This window comes from Papio anubis, chromosome 10 (genome assembly GCF_008728515.1).
Source record: "Papio anubis isolate 15944 chromosome 10, Panubis1.0, whole genome shotgun sequence".
Lineage (NCBI taxonomy): Eukaryota > Metazoa > Chordata > Mammalia > Primates > Cercopithecidae > Papio > Papio anubis.
In genome coordinates this window covers 80,615,211-80,640,283 of record NC_044985.1, presented here as the reverse complement: position 1 = coordinate 80,640,283, position 25,073 = coordinate 80,615,211, and the positions used below count along the sequence as shown (strand labels likewise).

At 39.9% G+C, this 25,073-nt stretch overlaps 1 protein-coding gene and 1 pseudogene across 12 annotated transcripts in view; one reads left to right on the top strand and one right to left on the bottom strand.

The window, feature by feature from the left end:
* Window positions 1–25,073, top strand: part of ANKRD44 (ankyrin repeat domain 44) — a 345,963-nt gene that overhangs the window by 287,990 nt on the left and 32,900 nt on the right. For 11 of the 12 annotated variants that reach the window (XR_004176609.1, XR_004176608.1, XR_004176610.1 and 8 more), the window contains 10 exons: window positions 3,839–4,040; window positions 8,428–8,515; window positions 9,533–9,650; window positions 11,521–11,737; window positions 15,783–15,870; window positions 17,126–17,209; window positions 18,540–18,685; window positions 19,164–19,246; window positions 22,135–22,217; window positions 23,904–23,995. Coding sequence is in view for 9 of the 12 variants with exons in the window: in XM_031651434.1 (XP_031507294.1) it covers window positions 3,839–4,040; window positions 8,428–8,515; window positions 9,533–9,650; window positions 11,521–11,737; window positions 15,783–15,870; window positions 17,126–17,209; window positions 18,540–18,685; window positions 19,164–19,246; window positions 22,135–22,217; window positions 23,904–23,995 (1,201 nt within the window). In the remaining 3 variants the exon portion in view is untranslated. Of the gene's footprint in view, window positions 1–3,838; window positions 4,041–8,427; window positions 8,516–9,532; window positions 9,651–11,520; window positions 11,738–15,782; window positions 15,871–17,125; window positions 17,210–18,539; window positions 18,686–19,163; window positions 19,247–22,134; window positions 22,222–23,903; window positions 23,996–25,073 lie in introns of those variants that run through there. The other variant, XM_031651441.1, reaches the window with a different exon arrangement.
* Window positions 1,539–3,750, bottom strand: LOC108581480 (annotated as a pseudogene).

Below are 25,073 nucleotides of genomic sequence, written 5' to 3'. Positions count from 1 at the left end.
TAATCAAAATCATTCACAAAAATAATGTAATGAGAAAAAAATGTTTAATGTATCTGTACTCTTAATTCTTATGTCTCCTTTTCAATCCAGTTTTGTTATTGTCATTGTTAACACACACTCAGGAAGAAACATTCAAATCATATTTTAAAAGATAAGGTAAAATAAGTCCATGTGTTTATTACCCTACTTCCTGGTTGTGGAGATAACTACCATTGATAGCTTCTTTTGTATCTTTGTACAAGTCTTCTATGAATATAAAGTCTATATATATATGATATATTTGCTTTGTATATAAATGAGGTCATGCTTTACGTATTGTTTGCAACTTCGTTTCTCTTTTTAAAAAGTTTGATAGATTGTGTTAAACCACCCTCCACAAATGTCACACCAATCTATACTCTCACCAACAGAGTGTATGATTGCTTTTTTCAGTGTCTTACCTAATACTGGGCATGACCAAACTTTAATCATTGCCAATCTGGTAGTTGAAAAATCGTACTTTAAAAATTTGCTTATTTCTTCACATATTCACATATTTATTGACCTTTTATATTTCTTTTTCTGTGAGCTGCCTTTTCATGCCTTATGCATATTTTCCTAGTTTTTAAAGTGGTTTCCAAGAGTTATTTATATATTAAAGAAATTAGTCTTTTGTCTATGCTGAGCCTTTTTTCAAACAAATTGTGTCTTGAGTAATAGCTGCAGTAGAAAAATAAAAAGTGCAGGTGACATAAGAGGAGATTTGGTTGCTGAAGACACTGGAATCAGGCTTTTCTTTTCTTCTTCTTCTTTTTTTGAATTCTGAGTTTTTGTTTTTCATTTGAAGGTAATCTTAATGCTATTAAATTCACAAATATGCTAATTTAAATACCCAGTCCGATTTATCTAAAACACACATTGCAAACATACTAATATCTGTTCTCTCCACTTGTCAGTGCCCATTCAAATCATGGTTTGGAAATGGGGAGAATAGATTCCCTTTAAACTGTAAGTCAGCAGTTGTTTCTTTACAGTTAACTTTAACACAATTCATACAAAATAGTAATTAACAATGATCTTCTTTACTTGTTAACTCACAAGGAAACACCTTCGAAACTGCATTTTGTTAAAGTTTCTGTACTAAAATGTAGAAAAACGGAACTACACAAATATTGAAAATTTAAAATGCCTTAATTTTTTAATCCTCATACCACTACCCCAATTTATAGGACAATATACCTGGTGTAATTTGAAAAGAAAAAGAAAAAAATAAAGCTACAGCAAATAAAAGACCTCAGGAATGTATATCTAAATGGTATTACATTGCATTAATTAATAGCTGGACTTTTTGCAAACTGTGGCTGTGATAGTCCTGCACAAGAAAGGTTTCCTGCTTAAGCTGCAGTAACTTTTCTGACTCTGGATGATTATTCCTTCTGTGGCAGATTTTTACCATTCCTGTAATGTATTTGGGAAGATTGTCTCAAAGTAACCTGCAGCTGTCCTGACAACTCCTCGCTCTCTCTCCTGCTAAGAACAGTAGCCCTTTTCTGCTGTTTTTAGAAACTTCTACTACCATATCCACTACTCCTCCACCAGATCCATAACCACCACCATAGGGACTGCCTGAGCTTCTTCCACCGAAACTACCCTCTTTCATGGATCCAAAATTTGATTGCTGTCTCCCACTATAATTTCCAGAATCATTATTGTTCCCACCACCACCACAGGTACCACCACCAAAGTTTCCTCCTTCATCGTAACCATCATATCCCCCACCACCGTATCTAGCCCCTTGGTTTCTATATCCTGGTCTACCACCACCATAGCCCTCTCTACCACTAGAACCAGGACCACCATCGTAGGTGCCACCATAACCTCCAAATCCATTACACCCACCAGCACCTCCTCCATAACTGTCTCTGCTGCCACCAGCTTCACCACTATAGCCTCTTCTTCCACCAAAGTTTCTACCACAGCCAAAATTACTTCCTCCACCTCCAGAGTTTCCTCCACCACCCATAAAATTGCCAGATCCACCTCCACAACCTCTCTGCAATCCAGCAGACCACATCTCTTGTATAGAATGGGCCTCTTTCACTTCCCAGTTATGCCCATTAATATTGTGGTATTTCTGAATGACAGTTTTATCAACTGTAGCATGATCATCAAAAGTTACAGAAGCAAATCCTCTTGTTTTTTCCAATCTGCCAGTCTTCCATAACTTCTATGGTTTCAGTCTTGCCATACCTTTTAAAATGGTCTCTCAAATTCTATTCCTCTATATCTTCTTTAATACCACCAACAAAAATTTTCTTCGCTGTTAGCTGGGCAGCAGACTTTGCAGAATCCTCCCTAGAAATAGCTCTCTGGTACCTCTACATGCTCATCAACCCTATGTGGTCAAGCATTCACCTCTTCCACACAAGAGTAGATCACAAAACCAAAGCCCCAGGAACATTTTGTTTGGGGGTCTTTTATTACCACACAACCTGTGAATGTGCCCCATTTCTCAAAATATTCTCTTAAACTATCACCTGTAGTTTCAGAGTCAGGCCACCAATGAACAGTTTTCTCAGCTGCTCTTGACCATGCCGCCCATCCCCGTTTTCACCCCATATAACCTTAGCTCCCTTGTTATTTTCAGTGTACCTTTGCCTGTGTGTGGAGAGGTGGGGGCGGGGAGGTGCTAATACATTTTTAAACTTACAGACGCAATAAAAATTATCTTTCAGACTTTTAGTTTTGTGTTTTGGTGGTATGAAGTCTCTTTTTTTGTTGTTTTTTTTTTGGAGACAGAGTCTCACTCTGTCACCCAGGCTGGAGTGCAGTGGCATGATATCAGCTCACTGCAACCTCTGCCTCAGGTTCAAGCAATTCTCCTGCCTCAGCCTCCTGAGTAGCTGGGATTACAGGCATGTGCCATCACACCTGGCTAATTTTTGTATTTTTAGTAGGGATGAGGTTTCACTATTTTGGCCAAACTGGTCTCGAATACCTGACCTCAAGTGATCCACCTGTCTCAGCCTCCCAAAGGGCTGGGATTATAGGCGTGAGCCACTGTGTCTGACAAGCCTCTTAATCTTAACATAGCTTAGGACCTCATAAAAGGTCTGAACTTAGTGCTGCTACATGGAATATATTTCCATAATTGTTTCTATAATGAAATGCTTTTCATTATAATCAAGGGAAGAAATAAAGGAGAAAAGCACTAGCTACATGCAAGATATTATGCAAAGCCTATGCAATTTCATCTTCACAGCAACCCTAGGAGGCAGCTCTGATTACTCTCATCTTATAGAGGAAGAAACAAACTCTAAGTGAAATTAAGAAACTCACCTAAGGTCACACAGTTAGGAATTAGTAAAGAGTTGGCCTATAACAGAACGTCTATATGCCCCTGTTGTATCTTGAAGTCCATATGTTTTTGGTAATTTTTTTCCCCAGGTTTGTTATCAGAAAAGACTCCTGGGAAAAAAATTCTGATTATGCCAATATGTTTAGGACTGAACCGACAGGTAAAAGAATATGGTAATTCATTCAGCTATTAGTTTATATTAGACAATTAGATCAGTAGATATAAATATAAGAATACATTAATACATTCAGTGCCTTTGGAGCAAATTATGTGACAAAAGAGAACATGAAACTCATATGGAACTATGAGGTTTGTGTGTTATAGTGTTTCAGTCTAACTCTCCAGCTTGCCTGTGTTTTAATAATTATTCCAAGTGTTTTTCTGACATGCTCTTGGGAGTGGTCTCTATCCATGGCCCAGGAAGCCCAGCCCCTCCTGTGGATTGTGGCGGGATTTGAGGTGAGCGAGCAAGCATGGGAGCCATTGGTTTCTTCTTTGCAGGCCTACAATGGGCACCATCAAGCCTTGGAAGTCCTTCTGCAGTCGCTGGTGGACCTGGACATCAGGGATGAGAAAGGCCGCACTGCTCTGGATCTGGCTGCCTTTAAAGGACACACGGAATGTGTGGAAGCACTTATCAATCAGGGCGCGTCCATCTTTGTGAAAGACAATGTAACCAAAAGAACCCCACTTCATGCCTCAGGTAGGTCTTGTCAAGGATCCGATTATCCTAGTTTTGTGGCTTGTTCATAAGTTTTAATAGAAGGAAAGCAGCATCTTCTTTCATCCCAGTTTTTAAAATAATATCAATTTTCTTTCCACATGGGACATACTTCCACACTTCCAAAATGCTTTTGGCCTGCTATCCTCTTGGAGGTGATTGATGTTCTCTGGCCAGGTGCTCTGGCCTTCTTAACTCAAAGGAGAGTTCAGAACTTTTGGCTAAAAGCTACCACAAAACATTCTGAACAAAGGGCAAGGTGTAATGCAATCTTCAGAATAAGTTACATAGAACAAAACACATCAAAATCAAACAGTATTTGAAAGCACAAAATCAGTAGCAGGTTTTGTGGCTATTTCATATTCATATTAATGTATTCAGGGCTATTTCATATAAGGAATCATAAGGCAGCAATCTAATCAGTACATCATTCTGCCAGCCTAAATGATGTTACTTAGCTTTTTTTCACATCGATGTAAAAATCAAGATGCTTTAAAAGCACATGTATATATCAAAAAGGAAGTCATTTGCCTTTTCTGAGATTTTCTCCCATGCCCATGACAAACTGTGTCAGGACACTTCTAGATATATACACAGACATAAGGGTAATATGGAAGGTCTAGCTCAGCTAAGGCATAGATACCTTTGAGCTCAGGAAATTCAGTGATATCAGCCTTTGATTAGGGTAGTGGATAACATTTTGTAAAGAGAAATAACTGTCTTACTTGGTGAAATGGGTGTATTGAGGAAGCAAATAAGTGAAGATACTTTTTCAAAAAAGACTTTATGATTCTTGTTACTTGGGAAAATTTTCCCAGAATGATAGACCTTGTAGAACCATTTCCATCTACGTTCCTGAATTTCCAAGCCACTGAAGAAAAACAATACAGAGGTTGAAAAAACCTGATTGTTGCCTATTTACCTGGAAATGATTGTTGCTGGAAAAAAAAAACTTTAGCCATAGGGTTAGTAATAGTTGGTGTGGTTGAATTATAAATTCTTATTTCTCATCCCATTTGGTCTTTTTGCTCCACAGCCATTCTTCTTATTATTATAAAATTCAAATTTTATCCTCCTTTTTTAAAGATTAGTTGCTTATTATTAAGAGAAGCATCCTATTTTCGTTATTATATAATTCCTGACAATAACAAAGGGCCTACTTTGATGGTGGAAAATCACCCTTATAAACAGGTAAACAATGAAGAACAAGCATTTACACTCATTTGCCAGTGTGATATGGGTTGTGGTCCAATGAAGCCCCCTAGTGGTCAAGAAGACTCACTCAGCTTGAATTTTCCTCCTCTCATTCATTAAAAAGACACTGTCACCAGACCGTTCACAAAATGTCTACTGTGCAGAAGCTTTAGCGTGTGCTTTGAGGATCTGCTTACCCAAAATCTTTTTCAACTCTTTTGAGAGGCGATATTTTGAGTTTCAAATCCTCGGAGCACTATGAGGAGCAAGAGCCAGGATGAGTATCAGAGGTTTTGGCACAGATAGTGGGAGTGACAGCTGTAGTCTCTGAGTCGTGTGAAAAATGGTTGTCACTCACAGCCAGGGAGAGGCTGAGCTGGTCTGAGAAAAAGCTGAACTTGGCAGCAGAGCTAAAGATGTTCTCATCTTTTTGCTAGAAGACAATTTGGGGGAAAAAATGTAGTGTGTAGGAAGCCAATGAGAATTTAAGTTTGGCTACAAACTTCAGGGGAACTTAAATTTCCCTGAGGGACTGGGCGTGGCAGTTCATGCCTGTAATCCCAGCAGGAATTCCAGACCAGTTTGGCCAAAAAGGTGAAACGCCGTCTCTAATAAAAATACAAAATTAGCTGGGTGTGGTAGTGCACATCTGTAGTCCCAGCTACTTGGGGTGGGGGTGCTGAGACAGGAGAATCACTTGAACCCAGGAGGCAGAGGTTGCAGTGAGCCGAGATCATGCCACTGCACTCCAGCCTGGGCAACAGGGCAAGACTCTGTGTGGAAAAAAAAAAAAAAAAAAAAAAAAACACAACTGTAGAAACTGTTTTGCTGTCTAACACATTGGGTGATATGAAGTTAGATAATTTTTTTCTTCTTATGTTTAGCCAAGTATCAAATGTCAGTTGCACTATTGTGATTATGACTATTTAGAGTATTAAGTTGCTACAGAAAGAGGAACCAGTCAAAATATGCTGTTTTTCCATCTTCATGAGCTTGCCGTCTGCAGTATTTAGCTGTCAGTCCTTTGCCAGTCATTTCCTTTTAGCCATACATTAAACTTCTTGCCTATTTCACCAATGGTAGCAGATTTAGTGTAATTGTAAGAACAAAAGACGTAACAGCAGCAGCAACTACATATTACCTGTACTCCAATCCGCAGAATTTCCTCCCGAGATACACAAATGGAATGTTGCTGAGAATGAGCTAAATGCAATGGTCTACAAAATGCGCATATTATTCCTGTAGTTCATTTGGGTGCTGTTGATGAATGCAAGCTAATTCTAATATGTATGTATTGTCCCTGAAAAAATGTATCATTGTTAAATTAGCATTCTCTCGTGGCTGGCAAGCAAATAAAAGGTCTGTAAAATGCAGCTCTTAGGAGAGTCTTTATCAGCCTCACATAGTGGCGTCTATTCCCTTCTGTCTCCACATCCATAATGTGGCAAATGCCAATGTACTGTCATTGTTAGAGAGGAGAGAAGGTCACATTTGGAATTTTAACCACGGTTGCGCTCATCTTACTCCCTGAGTGGGAAGCGATGCCTGTCATAAGGCTTTGGTTTCCATTCAACAGCCTGGCAGAAAGCAGCTTAGCCGGAGGTGATCGTCACAGGTTTGCTTCCCAGCCCCTGTGTGACCACAGCCTTCTAAAGCTGCCTGGTACTGGTGTGCACAGGAGTGCGTCCCGTGCTCCCGCCCCAGCCGGTCCAGGCCGGCCCCGCGTGGGGGCCGCATTTCCTGCCCACATTGGCACCCACTCAGTCCGCTGGATGAGGAGAGGCAGGGGGAGGCCTGACCTGGCCTAGGAAAGGGCTCCCAGGGAGCCCAGTCACACCCCGGCCGGGCACGAGGACGCCTGGGAAGTCAGAGAAAGTGCCGGCTGTGGTTCGGGGACCGCAGGGCTGAGGGACCTTCACTCAGCAGTGAGCGAATGGAGCGTGCACAACCTGCCGGCGTGAGGTTTTGTTTTCTGCCACCACCCATCCGTCAGGGCTATTGCAGGAATACCTCTTCTGAATATCTACCTCAGAATGTAAAACGACCTGGGAGAAGAGGCAGCCCCACCTCCCTCCTCCCTTCCCTGCTGCCCCTCTCCCCTCTTCCCTCCACTTCTCTCCTTCCTTCCTCCTCTCCCTCCTCCTCCATCCTGCTCCTGCTCCCCTCATCTCCTTCCACTCCCTTCTCTCCCTTCTTCCTTCTTTTTAAAAGCGTTGGAGGCAGGGTAGATACAGGATGATTATATGGAATTTGGTGACTTAGAGGAACAAAAAGGGGAGCTGACTAGTGGGGAGAGATTATTAGTCCCCTGACAGGAGATAAGAAAGGACCCTAAGTGTAAGAAAAAACCCTCAACACAGGAACTAGAAAAGGAATGTGGGGATCAAAGCACCCTGCTGGGAAGAAGGGGGAAGACAGATTAACACAGAGGCACTCTGCCCAAAACTACCTTGAGCTAGAAGCTGAGGGGGATCCAGTGGCAACAATGGAAAACCACTGATTTGAAGTCTAAATAAATGTTACTTGGGGCCAGGCACGGTGGCTCATGCCTGTAATCCCAGCACTTTGGGAGGCCGAGGCAGTCGGATTGCTTGAGCCCAGGAATTCAAGACCAGCCTAGGCAACATGGTGAAACCCCATCTCTACTAAAAATACAAAAATTAGTGGTGGTGCATGCGTATAATCCCAGCTACTTGGGAGGCTGAGCAGAAGAATCACTTGAACTCGGGAGGGGGTGGTTGCAGTGAGCCAAGATCATACCATTGCACTCCAGCCTGGACGACAGAGTGAGATTCTGTCTCAGAAGGTCACTTGGTGGCTCACGCCTATAAGCCCAACACTTTGGGAGGCCGAGGCTGGTGGATCACCTGGGGCTAGGATTTCAAGACCAGCCTGGCCAAGATGGTGAGACCCTGTCTCTACTAAAAATGCAAAAATTAACCAGGCCTGGTGGTGCATACCTGTAATCCCAGCTACTCAGGAGGCTGAGGCAGGAGAATTGCTTGAACCTGGGAGGTGGAGATTGCAGTGAGACGACATTGCCCCACTGCACTCTAGGCTGGCAACAGAGCGAGACTCCATCTCAAAAAAAAAAAAAAAAAAAAAAAAAGGTCACTTGGGAGAGATATGTGTAGTGTTGTTCTGTTAAAAGACTGTACACTGTTTTCTTTTTCAGTAATTAATGGTCACACACTGTGTTTACGGCTGTTGCTGGAAATTGCAGACAACCCGGAGGCGGTCGATGTGAAAGATGCCAAAGGACAGTAAGTGCGCTCACACGTGGCCTTGGGTTGACATTTCAATCACAACAGCTACCTGGTTGGTTAAATCATTACAAGGCTGACTGTGGAACTGAGAAGTTGGGGTATATTTGGGCCAGGACCCTGGACTAATGAGGTGGCTTTAAGTTACAGTGTGTATATCCAAGAAAAGCATGAAGGGGTGGGTGTGCACATGTCTTGATGAAAGAATCACCTTTTTAAGGGCTGTGGCCATGTTTCCCAGCTCTTATTTATATTCTCTCCTTTGTTCCCTCTTTCCGCCCATTTTTACCCTCTTCTGAAGCTGCTACACCATTGCCATTTTCTAATTAATAAATAGGACAGACCTCATGAGGTTATCTCTATTACTGAAATCCTTCAGATGTCTTTTCTTCCTCAACTTTGTTTTTTCAAAGTAATTTCCTTCTGTTGGCGTATTCCCCACCTAATCTTCTCTTACAAATAGGAAATGCAGAGCAAAAGTCAGCAGTGACTAGCCCCAGGCATGTGAATTAGTGTCATAGTCAGAATCTCACCTCCCTCTTGCATCACAACACTTCATTCTTTCCCTGAGACTTGCTAGACTTTTCTTTAGGGAAAGAAGCTTTGTTTAAATGAAATCTTTAGCAGAAGTCCAACATAGAATACCACAAAGTAGAGCTGCTCTGATGGAAGCAGGATGGGCTTCTGCATACACATTCTCCCTGCCCTTGATATCTAGTAAATGCTACATGGGTCTGAAAACGATGGGATTAACATGAATATTTTGAAAAGGAAGCTTCCCCTGTCTCATCGCTAGGGATCATTCCACCAACAACATTCCATGTGGCCATTAGAGCAGAGGCAGATAGCTTGTTCTGCATATTGTATAGCAAACTGGGGATGCTCCGAAATTATTGAGCAATTGTTAAGAGGAGAGGGGAAAAGAATGAGAGAGAGAAAGAGAATGTCCTCCTACCGGTAGTGATGAATATTTTTTTAAATCTCCTTTTTAAAAGCCTACTTTATCTCTCTGCCTAGAACACCACTGATGCTTGCAGTAGCATATGGACATATTGATGCTGTTTCGTTGTTACTTGAAAAGGAAGCCAACGTAGACACTGTTGACATCCTAGGATGCACAGCTTTACACAGAGGGGTATGTACATCTTTCTCAGCTGTAGTCAAGCCATTTTTTAATGAGCTTGTTTTCTTTTTTTTTCCTTCTATGAATTTTTAGCAAAAAGGCTGTTTCCTAATATAACCAATTAACCTTATTCAGTCCAAAAGAAATTACAAAATCCTTGGCAAAGGCAAAATAATGGAAGGTTTTGCTCTTAAGATTTCATGTTAGATTGTGATAATAGATTCACGAACACCTACTGTTGGTGAAATTGGTTCTGCTTTCTGACTACAAAATACATGTATATCATAGAAAATTTGCAGAATATTTTTTTTAAAGCCCGGAGAAGAAAATCACAATCACCAGTAATCATACCTCCTGGAGATAACCACTTTTTGGTGTATATTATCTCCAATCTTCTTTCTATATATAGATTTGTTTTAGATTTTAAAGAGAGAATACTGAAGATGTCATTTGGAATGTGCTTTTTTCTCTTAGTATATCAAGGACCTTTTTACATGTCACTTTTTTCTGCATCATGATTTTTAATGCCTCATTGTGTTCAAGTGTCATAGTTTATTTCAATGATTACCTGGTTTTAAGTAGTTATGCTATTTCTAATTGTTTGTCCTTACAAATAATGCCAAAATATGTATCCTATGTACAATTATTTGCACACATCTGTTGAAGTGTTTTTTTTTTTTTTTTTTTGTCTCACTCTTATCACCCAGGCTGGAGTGCAGTGGCATGATATCAGCTCACTGCAACCTCCACCTCCCGGGCTCAAGCGATCCTCCCACCTCAGCCTCCCCCCAGTAACTGGGACCACAGGTGCATGCCAGCATGCCCAGCTAACTTTTGTATTTTCTGTCGAGATGGGGTTTCGTCATGTTGCCCAGGCAGGTCTCGAACTGCTAGGCTCAAGTGATCCTCCTGCCTCCACCTCCCAAAGTACTGGGATTACAGGCGTGACCACTTGCACCTGCTGAACTGTTTTTTAAAGCATGCCAAATAAACTAAGTGAATACAAGCAGAAATCATACAATTGCTGTTTTGGGCTGGTACCAAGCACACTGATAAATGAAGAGAAGAGGAACACTACGTGATCATTGTCACAATCATAGTTTTTATTTCTCGGTTGCTTCCTGTAGGCTGTACAACAAGCTGAGAGCCTTTGCATCTGTTATCTCAGTCCTCACAACACCCTGTGAAGTTGTTATTACTATTCTTATATATAGGTGAATAGAGTGAGGGATGGAGAGGCGAACTGACCTGTCACAGGGGTGCCAAGATTTCACTTAGACCTTCCTGATTCTAAAACTGATGTTTACCACTGCATCAGGATATCTTTCTTTTCTTTCTTTCTTTTTTTTTTTTTTTTTTTTTTTTCTGAGACAGAGTCTTGTTCTGTCGCCCAGGCTGGAGTGCAGTGGTGCAATCTTGGCTCACTGCAAGCTCCGCCTCCCGGATTCACGCCATTCTCATGCCTCAGCCTCTTGAGTAGCTGGGACTACAGGCGCCCGCCACCATGCCCAGCTAATTTTTTGTAATTTTTTAGTAGAGACGGGGTTTCACCGTGTTAGCCAGGATGGTCTCGATCTCCTGACCTCGTGATCTGCCCTCCTCGACCTCCCAAAGTGCTGGGATTACCTGGCCACATCATGATATCTTTCATGGTTGTCAGGAAAGGCAAGAGATGTTTGGAAAATGCTGATGTTCACAGATTTTTCTGTTATGAATTTTGCTGAGGTTGTCCTGACTTCTGCCCTTGAAATAGTACAGAGTCTGCCTTCCTTAAAGACCCAGGCATATGTCCACTTGCTCTAAGCCCAGCCTCACTTAGCCAACTGCTTTGCTTCCTTAGTCTTCTGAGGTTTGTTTTGTGTTTTTAATTGCAATGCATCAGATTATGACAGGACACGAGGAATGTGTGCAAATGCTGCTGGAACAAGAAGTGTCAATTCTCTGTAAAGATTCCAGAGGGAGGACGCCCTTGCACTATGCAGCTGCTCGTGGCCATGCCACGTGGCTGAGCGAGCTGCTCCAAATGGCTCTTTCTGAGGAGGACTGTTGTTTCAAAGATAACCAAGGCTACACGCCGCTGCACTGGGCTTGTTACAATGGTGAGTTGCTTATCATTTGACAGATTCCACTAGACTTCCTACCCCATGACCCCTGTGAGCTCAGTGGAGGTGACAGCCTTGTGTAATTCTGCAAACCGTGGCTTCTAATCTTTCTGCATCCAAGATATCTTTTTTGTGTATTTTGTTTGTTTGTTTGTTTGTTTGTTTGTTTGTTTTTTGAGACGGAGTCTTGCTCTGTCGCCCAGGCTGGAGTGCAGTGGCGCGATCTCGGCTCACTGCAAGCTCCACCTCCCGGGTTCACGCCATTCTCCCGCCTCAGCCTCCGAGTAGCTGGGACTACAGGCGCCCGCCACCACGCCCGGCTAGTTTTTTGTATTTTTAGTAGAGACGGGGTTTCACCATGTTAGCCAGGATGGTCTCGATCTCCTGACCTCGTGATCCACCCGCCTCGGCCTCCCAAAGTGTTCTCACCGCTCCACAGCTGCTGTGATGCCTTGAGTAAAAGTTCACTTTCCCCTTTTAGTTAATCATTAACACATAACCGTAATCAGAACTGATAAGCTTAAATGACCAGTTTTATTCAGAGTTTCTGATCTATGTAATATAACCAGGGATCCCACAAGAGATTAAAATAATAAAACTAAAACCACATATATATATATAAAATTTAATAACCTGTCACGATTGATTACTAGTAGATGCATGATTCATCTTTTGGTATTTCTTTGTTATGTTTCATATTCCCCATTCATTTTGTTGTACTTATTATTTGGGAGATTTTAAAATTTATATTTCACTTATTTTAATTTAAAAATGCATGCTAATTATACCAATTCCAACGTACAGAACTATCTGAAGTAAAATTGTTTCCATTTCTAAACCTACTTTCTAATGTAATTTTGTGTATCTCTTTCATAATTTTTTCTTTGAGAATATAAATAATTACAAATGAATGTGTATTTATTTTTTGAAACTGAAATTATAGAAAAAATAGCAACCATTCTATAATTTTTTTCTTGGTGTTTAAAATTGTATTGCAGATATTCTTACAAGTCAATATATATCAATATGGATTGATCTTGTAATAGTTGTATATTATTTCATAGCAATATGTATACCAGAACTTATTATTTATTCAACCAGGTTTCTGTGGATTGACATTCAGATTTTTTTTTTTCTTATTACAAACAATGCAGCAATGTGCATGTCCATATTATGGTACCATAAAATCTGTCAGATAAGTTTCCAGAAATAAAATTATTGAGTAAGGGGGCTTATATATTTTTTAATTTTAATAAATTATATTATTTTGCAAAAAGGATATCAAAATTCATTATTCCACCAAACATTTGTATAAAAGTTGGTGTTTTTCCTCACGCTTGCCAACCCAGAATGATATCACCCTTTTAAATTTTTGTCAATTTGAAGGCCAAAAAAGGTATCTTCTTGTTTCAGTTTGCATTTCACTATCTAATAGTACGCTGGCTATTTGTGTTTCCTCTTCTGGAAATTACTTTTTCCATCCTTTGTTCACTTTTTTCCTATTGAGCTATTTATCTTTTCTCGTATGCTTGTAGGAGCACCTTGTCTTAGTGATATGAATGTGATATGAATGAATGTTGAATGATATGAATGTCTTAGAAATATGAATATTTTTGTTCCTTGTTTAGGATGTTTTTTTCCAAGTAGAGATTATGAGCTTTTATGTACTTGAAACTATCAGATTTTTTATGGTTTCCAGGTTTCCAGTCTTTCTTGAAAAGGTCTCCTACCCCTAAGATTATATGGATATTTTCCCATATATTTTTTACTTTGCTTCTATAATTTTATTTTTACATTTTCAGTCAGTCAATTAAAATTTTAATTTAGAAACTATTAATAGTTCCACAAAAGGCATTTGTGTGTGTGTGTGTTCTAATTATATCAATTTAAGAACTCTTACTGTGTTTTCATCACAGTCCTCTTTTTTTCATTCATTCTGCCTCAGTAAGAGCCAAATTTTCTATTTCCTCAACTTGGTTTTGTTCCCTTCCTGCCACTGGAGGATAGTGATTTTTTTTTAACCTACTAATGGGTGGCCTCCATCTGGGTCAAGCTGTGGGAGCTCTCTGGCACTGGAGAACCTACAAGAGGAGAAGGATGCAGTGAGAGTGCTGATTAAAATGGCGGGCCACAAACCTGATGCAAACCAGATCCTCTCCTCAGGGTTCAGGATGAGACGTGTCTGTGTTCTTAGGCCTCTCCAGGTACAGGCAGGGGAGGAGGAGCAGTCTTCTCCTAAGCTGTTCACACTTTCAGTGCAGCCTTTGTCCAGGACTGAGTTTCAAGCTCCCATCTTCCCAGACTCCTTTTTACTAGGCACTTTGAAATATTGAAAGGAGCTCAGTCATCTCCAGTCCTACCTGCACAGACTCTTAAACTAGGATTCATATAGTCCCCACTTAAGGAATGCTATGTGTGGATGCTACCCTAAGCTAGATCCTTTGGAAGAGTTGAGGTGTCTGAGACTATTTGAATGAGGGTTCCATGTAGTTAGTTGGAAGGCTAAATTATACAGCTTGCCTGAAACTGCCAGCTTTTTTTTTTTTTTTTTTTTTCCCAGGGATATATAGAGTCTTACTCTGTCACCCAGGCTGGTGGCATGATTTCGGTTCACCACAACCTTTGCTTCCTGGGTTCAAGCGATTCTCCTGCCTTAGCCTCCCGAGTAGCTGAGACTACAGACAGGCACCACCATGCAGGTCCTTTTTTTTTTTTTTTTTTTTTTTTGGTATTGTTAGTAGAGATGGGGTTTCACCATATTAGCCAGGCTGGTGTTGAACTCCTGACCTGAAGTAATCCACCCACCTCAACCTCTCAAAGTTCTGGGATTATAGGCCTGAGCCACCATGCCCGACCACTGCCATTTTTTTTATATTTATTAATTCATATGCTTTTTAATCTGTCTAAAAGCAATATTGCCTTTTCTCTTTTTAGGTACAAGAAAAGTTTGATTTGTAGTTTAATATTTCAAATTGTCCCAGCTACATCATTCTGAGGTAGATCATAAGGGAACTTTCACTAACTTAGCACTGAGTTCAACCGAGAAGAGGTTTCAGGACAATCTGTGTTCCAAAGCAAAATGGCAATGCCTTCCCACCTTATGATTGAGAACCACAGAGACTATTGTTGTTTTTGTTTTTTGTTTTAACCAGGTCTGTAATGAGAAAACGCTTAGTCAGGCTGGGGAACCATCACCCTTCTTCCTGGGAGACAATGCCATGTGGCAAGATCTGTCTTACAATTGTATAGAACGTCACAAACCACACTGAGGCTCTTTATTGAGTAAAGTTCTCACCATCCTGTGACATAGGTAGGGCAGGTATTCCTTGTCCAATTTTGAATATGTGAGAAACTGAGGCTCAGAGATCCCAAGTAAATTGCCTCAGATCACATAACAAGTAAGCTGACAGCTACGACCTTACTTAACTCAAATTCAGTTGATTTGGAAACTACCTACCATTTTGTTGAAAATAATCTCACATATTCATTCATCTACTTATTTGAATAGTGCTTAGTGAATGCCCGTGATGTGCCAAGAACTGTTCTTGGGGTCAATTAAAACACGTATAGTATTTTACAGTCAAAACCTTTTCACATGCGTTATCTCAAATACTGTTTTCTACTAATCAGTTTCATGTGTCTGTTAGAATGCATAACTGTAAGTGGAAGTATTTGTATGGGTGAAAGGTACATTTCCTCTTATAAATGTGGACAAATTGAAGCACGCCTATGTGAGGCATCTATCTTTCAAGAGCTGAGAGTAAAACAGAATATATTCTGCTTGCAAATGAGTCATCTTCTCTATCTCTCTTCACCAGACCATATGGCCTTCATTGTTTTATTTGTTCATTAAGTCTCAGAACACCTGTTAACATAGTTAATAACATTTTGGCATTTTGTTAATTTTATTTCTTGGAGAATGAATGTTCAGCCCATTCAGGAAAATTCATAAACCAAAAACTCAATATCTAATGAAAAAGCAGATTGGGTTGAACAAAATTTCTTTCTTGGAAACTCCCTAAATTATTTTTATTTCTTGCAGGTAATGAAAACTGTATAGAAGTACTTTTGGAGCAAAAATGTTTTCGTAAATTTATCGGTAATTCCTTTACTCCACTGCACTGTGCAATGTAAGTAGAAAAGATGAGAGTTAATGGTGTAGCTTTAATTAGTTTAACTCCACATAGAAAAGTTGCTTTGAAGGGAAAAAAAGCTTTTAGATTACAGATAAGACTGACATATTCCATTTTTGCTGCTAAAGACGAGTAGATCTGATAGCAAAATATTAAGGATTTTCCCAGAGCTTTTTATAGAGTGCCACAGTTCCAAAGTGGCACAGATGCCACCCTCGGGAAGTCTCGTGAAGGGGTAAAGTGAGAGGTGCGTTACCCATGTGAAGAACTCTTCAGGTATAACTCACATTTGTCTGCCAAATTCTAAAAATAAGTCAGCGTTGACAATAGTATGCCTACAGATGGTTAGAAAGACATTTCACACTAGGACAAATTTTCATATATTGAAATTCTTTATCTTTCATATGTTGTAAGCCCTTTTCTGATAAATTTAATTCTTGCTCCAGTCTCAATAGTGAGCCATTGTTTAGAGGATCCAGTGACTTTAAGTCAGACTTCCATAGTCAGCCTGGGAGTCTGTGTTCAACTGGGCTTCCACGGTTAGCCCGGGGACCCAAGACCTGAGGACGCTTTGTCTTTACATTGTCTCTGGCCTTTATATGAAACTGAGTCATTTAATTGGAAAGATATTGGAGGCATAAAGTAGATCAATAAAGAAAGTATAAGTTAAAAAGAGTCAGAAAGATTTTATTTTGTTTATTGCTTTTTGTTTTTTGAGACGGAGTCTTGCTCTGTCGCCTAGGCTGGAGAGCAGTGGCACAATCTCGGCTCACTGCAACCTCCGCCTCCCGGATTCAAGCAATTCTCCTGCCTCAGCCTCCCGAGCAGCTGGGACTACAGGTGCGCGCCACCACACCTGGCTAATTTTTGTGGTTTTAGTAGGGACTGGGTTTCACCATATTGGCCAGGCTGGTTTCGAACTCCTGACCTCATGATCTGCCCGCCTCAGCCTCCCAAAGGTCAGAAAGATTTTAAATCTGAAGGAAGCATGTCTATTCCACTTTGATATCTCCAAAACGCCTAACGTGGTGTCTTGTATAAGTGCAATAAAATTCTACCTGGATATAGAGGTTCTGAAGTAATGCTAGGGGTTACAAAGTGTATGCCAATGAAACATATACCACAAATATTTACGTTCGATTTTTTAAAAATGCTTCGGATTGTCAAATATACAGTACATAGGAAGATGGGTTAGGAGGTGATATAATTTAAAAGAGTGAGATTGTTACATTAAAACCCATTTTCATTTTAGAATCAATGATCATGGGAATTGTGCATCATTGCTGCTTGGGGCCATAGATTCCAGTATCGTCAGTTGTAGAGATGACAAAGGCAGGTAAGTAATCTAAAACGGCATGCCTTTTATCTTGATGAATCTTAGCCTCTGCTTTGCAGTTGCAGAGTAGCCAAACATACATGTTTTTAATTGAAAGAATAATGGATAAGCATGGTTTTTAATATTACAGAGGGTGTATAATTAAAAGAAATTTCCCTCTAAGCCTGGAATCCCTAGCTTCTTCCACAGAGAAAGCTACTATACACTGTTATTTACAAATTTTATGTTCTCCTAAATATTTTTTATGCATATCTACAAACATATATACATATGTATGTATATATCCATATATTCTTTTTGTACATGGTAGCATTCTGTAACAATGCTCTACTTTTAGTATATCTTGGAGATCCTTCCATACCATGTTCTTTTTAAAGCTGCATATTATTTCATTGAATGGCTATGCTATAATTTGCTCATCCTGCCCTCCATTGAAGAATATTTAGGTCGTTTCCAATATTTTACTGTTTCAAAGTGTGATGTGGTGAACATTCTCATATATGTATCTGGGCCAGGCACCGTGGCTCACTCCTGTCATCCCAGCACTTTGGGAGGTCGAAGTGGGTGGATCACAAGGTCAGGAGATAGAGACCATCTTGGTTAACATGGTGAAACCCCGTCTCTACTAAAAATACAAAAAATCAGCCAGGCATGGTGGCACATGCCTGTAGTCCCAGCTACTCAGGAGGCTGAGGCAGGAGAATCACTTGAACCCGGGAGGCAGAGGTTGCAGTGAACTGAGATTGTGCCACTGCACTCCAGCCTGGGTGACAGAGTGAGACTCTGTCTCAAAAATAAATAAATAAATAAATAAAACATGTGTCTGTACACATAACCAAGTGTATCTGAGAGATAAAAACCTAGAATTGGATTTATTGGTTAAAGGGTTGATATTTTTAAATTTTGATAAATAATGCCAAATTATCCTTTAAAAGAAATTAAGCAACCACAATAGATGATGTGATGGACTTTCAAAATTTTTATTTAATCTGCCAATTACCTACAGACTTAAGCGTTAATTTTGAAAGTATCTATCTCAAAGATAAAAGTAGACTCACTGGAACTTAAGATTAAAGAGTCAGTAAAGACGCTAATTTCATTATCAGGGCCAACACACACCCCACTCCCACATCTAGGAGTTTCCAGTCCCGTACGTGATACTTCAGTGTCTACCCTGGATGACCTTTAGAGGGAGGGGGCCTGATCACTATGTCTATAAACTGAGAAGTTTTAAATCCTTAAGACAACACCATGTACATGTTTCTTGGGCAGTAACTAATGAGAATGAAGTTTAAAGGAAACTCAAGTGATACTTGTTTTAAATCTTTAGGACACCCCTTCATGCGGCAGCGTTTGCTGATCATGTGGAGTGCTTGCAGCTTCTTCTGAGTCACAGTGCTCCAGTGAACGCAGTAGACAATTCAGGGAAAACAGCACTGATGATGGCTGCTGAGAACGGGCAGGCAGGCGCTGTGGGTATGTGCTTGTTGTATGGACTTTGCCCTTATGCCCATCCAAAAACCAAAATAATATCAAATCAAGAAATCAGTTGTTCTCATAGTATATACATATGGAAAAAGGCCATTAGCAGTTTTACTTAGGTCACCTGATTCTACCTGCTCAGGCGTCTTCAGTTTCTTGTTTTTGATTCTTGGTGGACCTTGTCAAAGAGCCAGCCCTTCTGCAATGAAATCTCAACATTTAGAAACCAAGTATGACAACATAATCATTTTAACTGGAAATAATGAACTGTAAAAGCAGTTAAAATTAGTGCCTATTAACCTTGGATAGCACAAATATGAAAATAAATTACTCCCTTTTTTCTTTAAAAACATTAAATATGATTACGTGAACTGTACTAATTTAAATATGTTATTGTGTTTGTAGTGACTTCTTCAAAATGCATGTGATCAGCATCTCATCTAAGTAACCCTCTTTTGGGCTTTTTCTACAGATATTTTGGTGAACAGTGCCCAGGCTGATCTGACTGTAAAGGATAAGGACTTGAATACACCCTTACATTTGGCTTGTAGTAAAGTATGTAATTGAATTTAAAATATTATTACTTCATGTTGTAATAATAACAGTAATAACACCACTGAAATTCTACTGCAGAACTGTGTAGCATGGCTCTTAATTAAGAATGTACATCTTCCCAGGGTCTTGTCAACTGAAAGTGGAATTGAAGGATGAGAAGGAAAGGACAGACCCAATAACCCATTCGTGTTGATGAAGAAGCATATCTTCATCAACACAAATGATGAGAACATGCTTTTCATGGCATCTGCCACTTGCATTCTTGCTGTAGTCTGTCTGTCTTGATGCTGCCATTGTATCTGTCTCTCTGGTTGTTGTACCACATTTTGGTACCTACATAAAAGTTAGGACCTTAGTTAGGTGGCTTGCAAAGTATAAGCAGTTTTACTTGTTTTCATTTTGTTCCATTTGAAGACATTGTAGTAACACAGCCAAAAAATACACTAATGTGAAGCAAATAAACAGATCTATGTGTATTTCTACCCTCTCCTCTTTTTTCTGGTGTATAGTTCAATGCAGAAAAATGTTTTTTTGTTTTTTTGTTTTCAAATAGTGGTGTGTTCACATGTTGCTCAAGATTCCTTCTTCCATAAAAGATAAATTTTAGGCCGGGCACAGTGACTTATGCTTGTAATCCCAACACTTTGGGAGGCCGAGGCAGGTGGATCACCTGAGGTTGGGAGTTCGAGACCAGCCTGACCATAATGGAGAACCCCTGTCTCTACCAAAAATACAAAATTAGCCGGGTGTGGTGGTGCATGCCTGTAATCCCAACTACTCAGGAGGCTGAGCCAGGAGAATCGTTTGAACCCGGGAGGCAGAGGTTGTGGTGAGCCAAGATCGCGCCATTGCACTCCAGACTGGGCAACAAGAGTGAAACTCCGTCTCAAAAAAAAAGAAAAGATAAATTATGTAAAATTACATATATATATATAATTTATCTTTTATGTCATACATACGATTTTACAAAATTTGGTTTTATTGCTGAATCGTATAATATTAATATCTTTTAAACATCATGTTTTATGGTATTTTAGATTTGTAGTATTTCAGCTTAGGAATGGGCCATCTTTTATTCAAACCATTTCCTATTATTAGACAGATAGCTTGTTTTCAATTATATGCTAGTACAAGTTCAGTATTTCTTACCTGAAATGGCTGGGACTAGAAGTGTTTCAGATTTAGGAATTTTTTGGATTTTGGAATATTTGTATTATACCTGTTGATTATCCCAAATCCAGAAATCTTAGTGTTATGTCAATATTCAAAAAGTTTTGGATTTTGTAGCATTTTTTGTTTCAGATTTTCGAATTTGGTATGCTCAACCTATATAAATAATGCTTATTGCAGAGGAATCTTTTATAAACAACCTTACTCATTACTTTAAGATAAATTCCTAAGTGTGGAATTATTGAGTCTAATGATATACTATTTTTTTTTTTTTTTTTTTCGTTTTCTGACATTATTATCCCTTGAACTTGGGAGGCGGAGGTTGCAGTGGGCCAAGATGGCACCACTGCATTCCAGCCTCCCAAGTTCAAGCGATTTTCCTGCCTCAGCAGCCCGAGTAGCTGGGACTACAGGCACGCGCCACCATGCCCGGCTAATTTTTATATTTTTTGTGAGAGACGGAGTTTCACCATGCTGGCCAGGCTGGTCTCGAACTCCTGACCTCATGATCTGCCCGCCTTGGCACCCCAAAGTGCTAGGATTACAAGCGTGAGCAACCGCACCCTGCCAGACCAACTTGCCCTCTTATGAGGTCACAACAGTTTACCCTCCAACAGCAGTGCATCAGAATGAAACCTCCATGGACATTTCTAAAATTATATTTAACGGTCTCCCATATAAGGCATTATAGTATGACACCAGTTAGCACCCATGGCAGTGATTTATTTCACTGTAGTTAAAATATTATCAGTGTTACCTATATGGTACCAGAAGTCTCAGACATTCCTTTCATTGCTTGCATTTTCTCACTTCATGCTCTGGGAAGCCCATGGGAACCACAAAAAGTGCTCAGCTTTATGAAGTTTATTTCAAGGTATAGTATTTTGGTGAATATAAGTGCAATGCTTTTCAAACTTTATCATGCAAATGAATCACCTAGGAGATCTGTGAAAAAACAGATTCTGATTTATTAGGTCTGGGGCAGAGCTTGAGATTCAGCAGTTCTAACTCCCAGTAATACTAATATGACTGCTCTGCAGGCCACATGTTTGTCAGCAAGGGCTTAGGAAGCCATGACCCCTTAAAAGGGTACCAGGCCTGAAATTGTGAAAGGGTCTCTGACTCATCAGTTGATTTTCAAAGATTATTAACCATCTATTTTCATAAGGTACAGAGAGAGATCTTCCACTGGTCGAGGAAGAAAAGAATGAGTTTTCCTGAAATAGGGTTTCTTCACAGTATAAGGCAATTAATGATGATGAATGATATGGATAATAGATGTAATGGGAATTCCAAGGATAAATGGATAATTGAAGAAGTAACTGATGTCTTGAAATAGGAGGTGGGACTTTTGATGTATGTTAAATGTTGTAGGATTCAGACAATATTCCGAATTCTATTCCCTACTTACCAGCTGGCCTAGCTAAACTAGCATCTGCTTTACCTCTCTGGGGATTAATTTTAAAATTTATCTTAGCAGCATTAATATTTTAGATCAGGCTTATGTTAACCAAGTTCTAATAGACCCTATTAGGACTCTTAGAGTGTCTGGAGCCCATTCGCTATTGAGAAGAAAAAAAAAGTACTCAGAAAATAGCTCTATAGAATGTTGTTAGGCAGAGGAAATTAATTTTCAATTTAAATCATAATGAAGAAATTTCACAGTAACTTTTCTGTGTCTCTGTCCTGTATTTCTTATCATTCTTTTTCTTTATTAGGGTCATGAAAAATGTGCCTTGTTAATACTTGACAAGATACAAGACGAGAGCCTTATTAATGCAAAAAATAATGCACTGCAGACGTAAGTGTAACCACTAAAGTTGGACTTGAACCCAGGGTCATAGTCATTTATTCAATAAATATTAAGAGCCTGCTGTGTGCCAGACTAGCTCTGGGGGGCACAGTGGTGAAAGATGCAGACCTGGCTTCCCCTGCATGAAGGTGACAGTCACATACCTACAAGTGCTGACCAAGCTAGGCAGTTTTAGTTAGAATCCTTCTTTTGATATGTCTTCATAGAATTTTGTGAAGTCTGTGTTTTTCTTTGCTGATATTTCTGGGGTAATATTATAAATTTAGTGGGCTGTTAGAAAAATCTTATGGACTGACATATTTGGGGAAGCTATTTGTATTATGTATTAGCATTATGTATTCTGACTGGAAAATGACAGTTTTACAAATCAGGTTCCCAGAATACATTTGAAGAGTTTCTAAGCTATTTGTCTTGATTATATTTTAATATAATTCAGTGTAACCCTTGGTGTGAAAGATCTAAAAGCTGTTTCATTTTCTGCTTTAGGAAATTATTTATGCATTTGTTTTAAAGGCAAAGGAATTTTTTTCATTTAAGATTCTTAAGCAGGGCGTGGTGGCTCATGCCTGTAATCCCAACACTTTGGGAGGCCGAGGCAGGTGGATTACTTGAGGCCAGGAGTTCATGACCAGCCTGGCCAACATGGTGAAACCCCATCTCTACTAAAAAATACACCACCACCAAAAAAATTAGCTGGGCATAATGGTGGGTGCCTGTAATCTCAGCTACTTGGGAGGCTGAGGCCGGAGAATCACTTGAGCCTGGGAGGCAGAGGTTGCACTGAGCTGAGACCGCGCCACTGTACTCCAGCCTGGGCAACAAGATCAAGACTCTGTCTCCAAACAAACAAACAAACAAAAAATTGGGTGTGGTGGCTCATGCCCGTAATCCTGGCACTTTGGGAGGCTCAGACAGGCAGATCACTTGGGCCCAGCAGTTTGAGACCAGCCTGGCCAACATGATAAAACCCCTTCTCTACAAAAAATAAAAAAATTAGCCAGCCACGGTGGTTTGCACCTGTAGTCCCAGCTACTCAGGAGACTGAGGCAGGAGAATCACTTGAGCCCAGCAGAAGGTCAAGGCTGCAGTGAGCTGTGATCATGCCACTGCACTCCAGCCTGGGTGACAGAGTGAGACCCTGTCTCAAAAAAAAAAAAAAAGATTCTTAAGCAGTATATAAGCATAATATACTGAGTTTGACATAATTCTTTAAGGTATTATAAATTCAGTAAAACATTTGTGTGCATTTCGTAGTAACAAGGAGGGTTGAAATTATACATATATATGGGTGGCATTAATGCCAGTCATGTTATTGAACTGTGTGAAACAGTGATTCAAATGCTGTGTTAGAAATCAAGCAGTAAAGGGCCTTCTGCAAAATACAGCAAAGCTTGAGTTCTTCCTCTGTCTTCCTGTTTACTGTCATTGAGATTGTTTGAGATGCAGAATATTTGTAATATCTGCAGCAAGATCTGGGCCAAACATACAACAACAGTTGGACCATTGGCACCTGGAAAAGATCTGGGCAGCAATTTTTTTGTTTTTCTTAAGTAAAAACATCCATGTACTGTTTGCAGAGTCTAAGTACTTCCTTTTAGCGACATGGGCTAACCAGAATTCCACATTCTCACCCAAGTATGTATCACAACTGATGCTCGGTCTTGTGTTTTTTAGACCCCTCCACGTTGCTGCACGCAATGGCTTGAAGGTGGTAGTTGAGGAGTTGCTGGCCAAAGGGGCCTGTGTACTTGCTGTAGATGAAAATGGTAAGTGGAAAAAGTGAACAGTGACTGCAGGTACTTTCCATAAGCTAGTCGAAGCCAGAGGAAAATGAGAAAGATAGGTGCTAGTTTAAAAAGCGGTTAAGAATTCTGTCCCCCTTGGAAGTCCCGTGTGTGAGAAATCAAGCAAGGATAACTGGTCCTGTCTGTCTTTTTGTAAATCACATAGTCTACCTGTAGCCCACCTAGTGCTGTCCATTTTGCATGCAATGCCAGCAGCTGGTCTCTAACTCCTCAGCACAGTGGTTAAAATATTTTAGACACACTAAAAGAGTTTCAGGTTGACACTCAAAATTTTAACTGCAGATGCTGAAGAGTTAGGGATTACACATGTCATTAGTGCATGCTCAAGGGCTCAAATGAAAACCTAGATTTTTGATTGTATTTAAGTTCATTCTGAGATCAAACTTTTTTTTTTCTTTAAGTACAGATCAGAACTCATATTCCAAGTATGGAAATTTGAGGAACAAGAGTAAAATTTCTTAATCAGTGTCTAGGCTTGAAGCGTCCCCCGATCTGCATAATGTTCCTTTCCTAATGAACTAATTCTTAACAGAAGCTTTCTACTCTGCTTCCTAAGACATTTTGAAAAGAATGGCTACTAGAATTGCACTAAGCTGCCATTTTAAGCACAACGCCTATTAACCTTGGGGAGCAAAAAAGGAACTTCTGGATATTTATGAATTCTGTAATTTTTAAAATGTGGCATTTAATTAAAGTATTATAATGTATTAATGTAACTCAATCAACTGCTTGTTACAGGTGTTGGGATTAGCAGCTCATGCCTGTTTCTCAGAAGTAAGCAGCCATACTGGCATCAGTAGCTAACTCTTATTAGTTTTGATTTTCCAGCCCCATTTATCCTAGCATGTACCCTGCTCTGTCCCCCACCTGACTCATCTAGGAAGTGCAGAAAGTTCCCTATTACTCCATCTCCTTGGTTTTCCTGCCTCACCTTCCCACACCCTCTTAACGCCACTGTAGACTTAGGGTCGGCCTGCAGAGGCCCACAGTTTTTCTCCAAAATGGTCAAAGAGAATAGAATAAATTAGTTTTGCTTTTC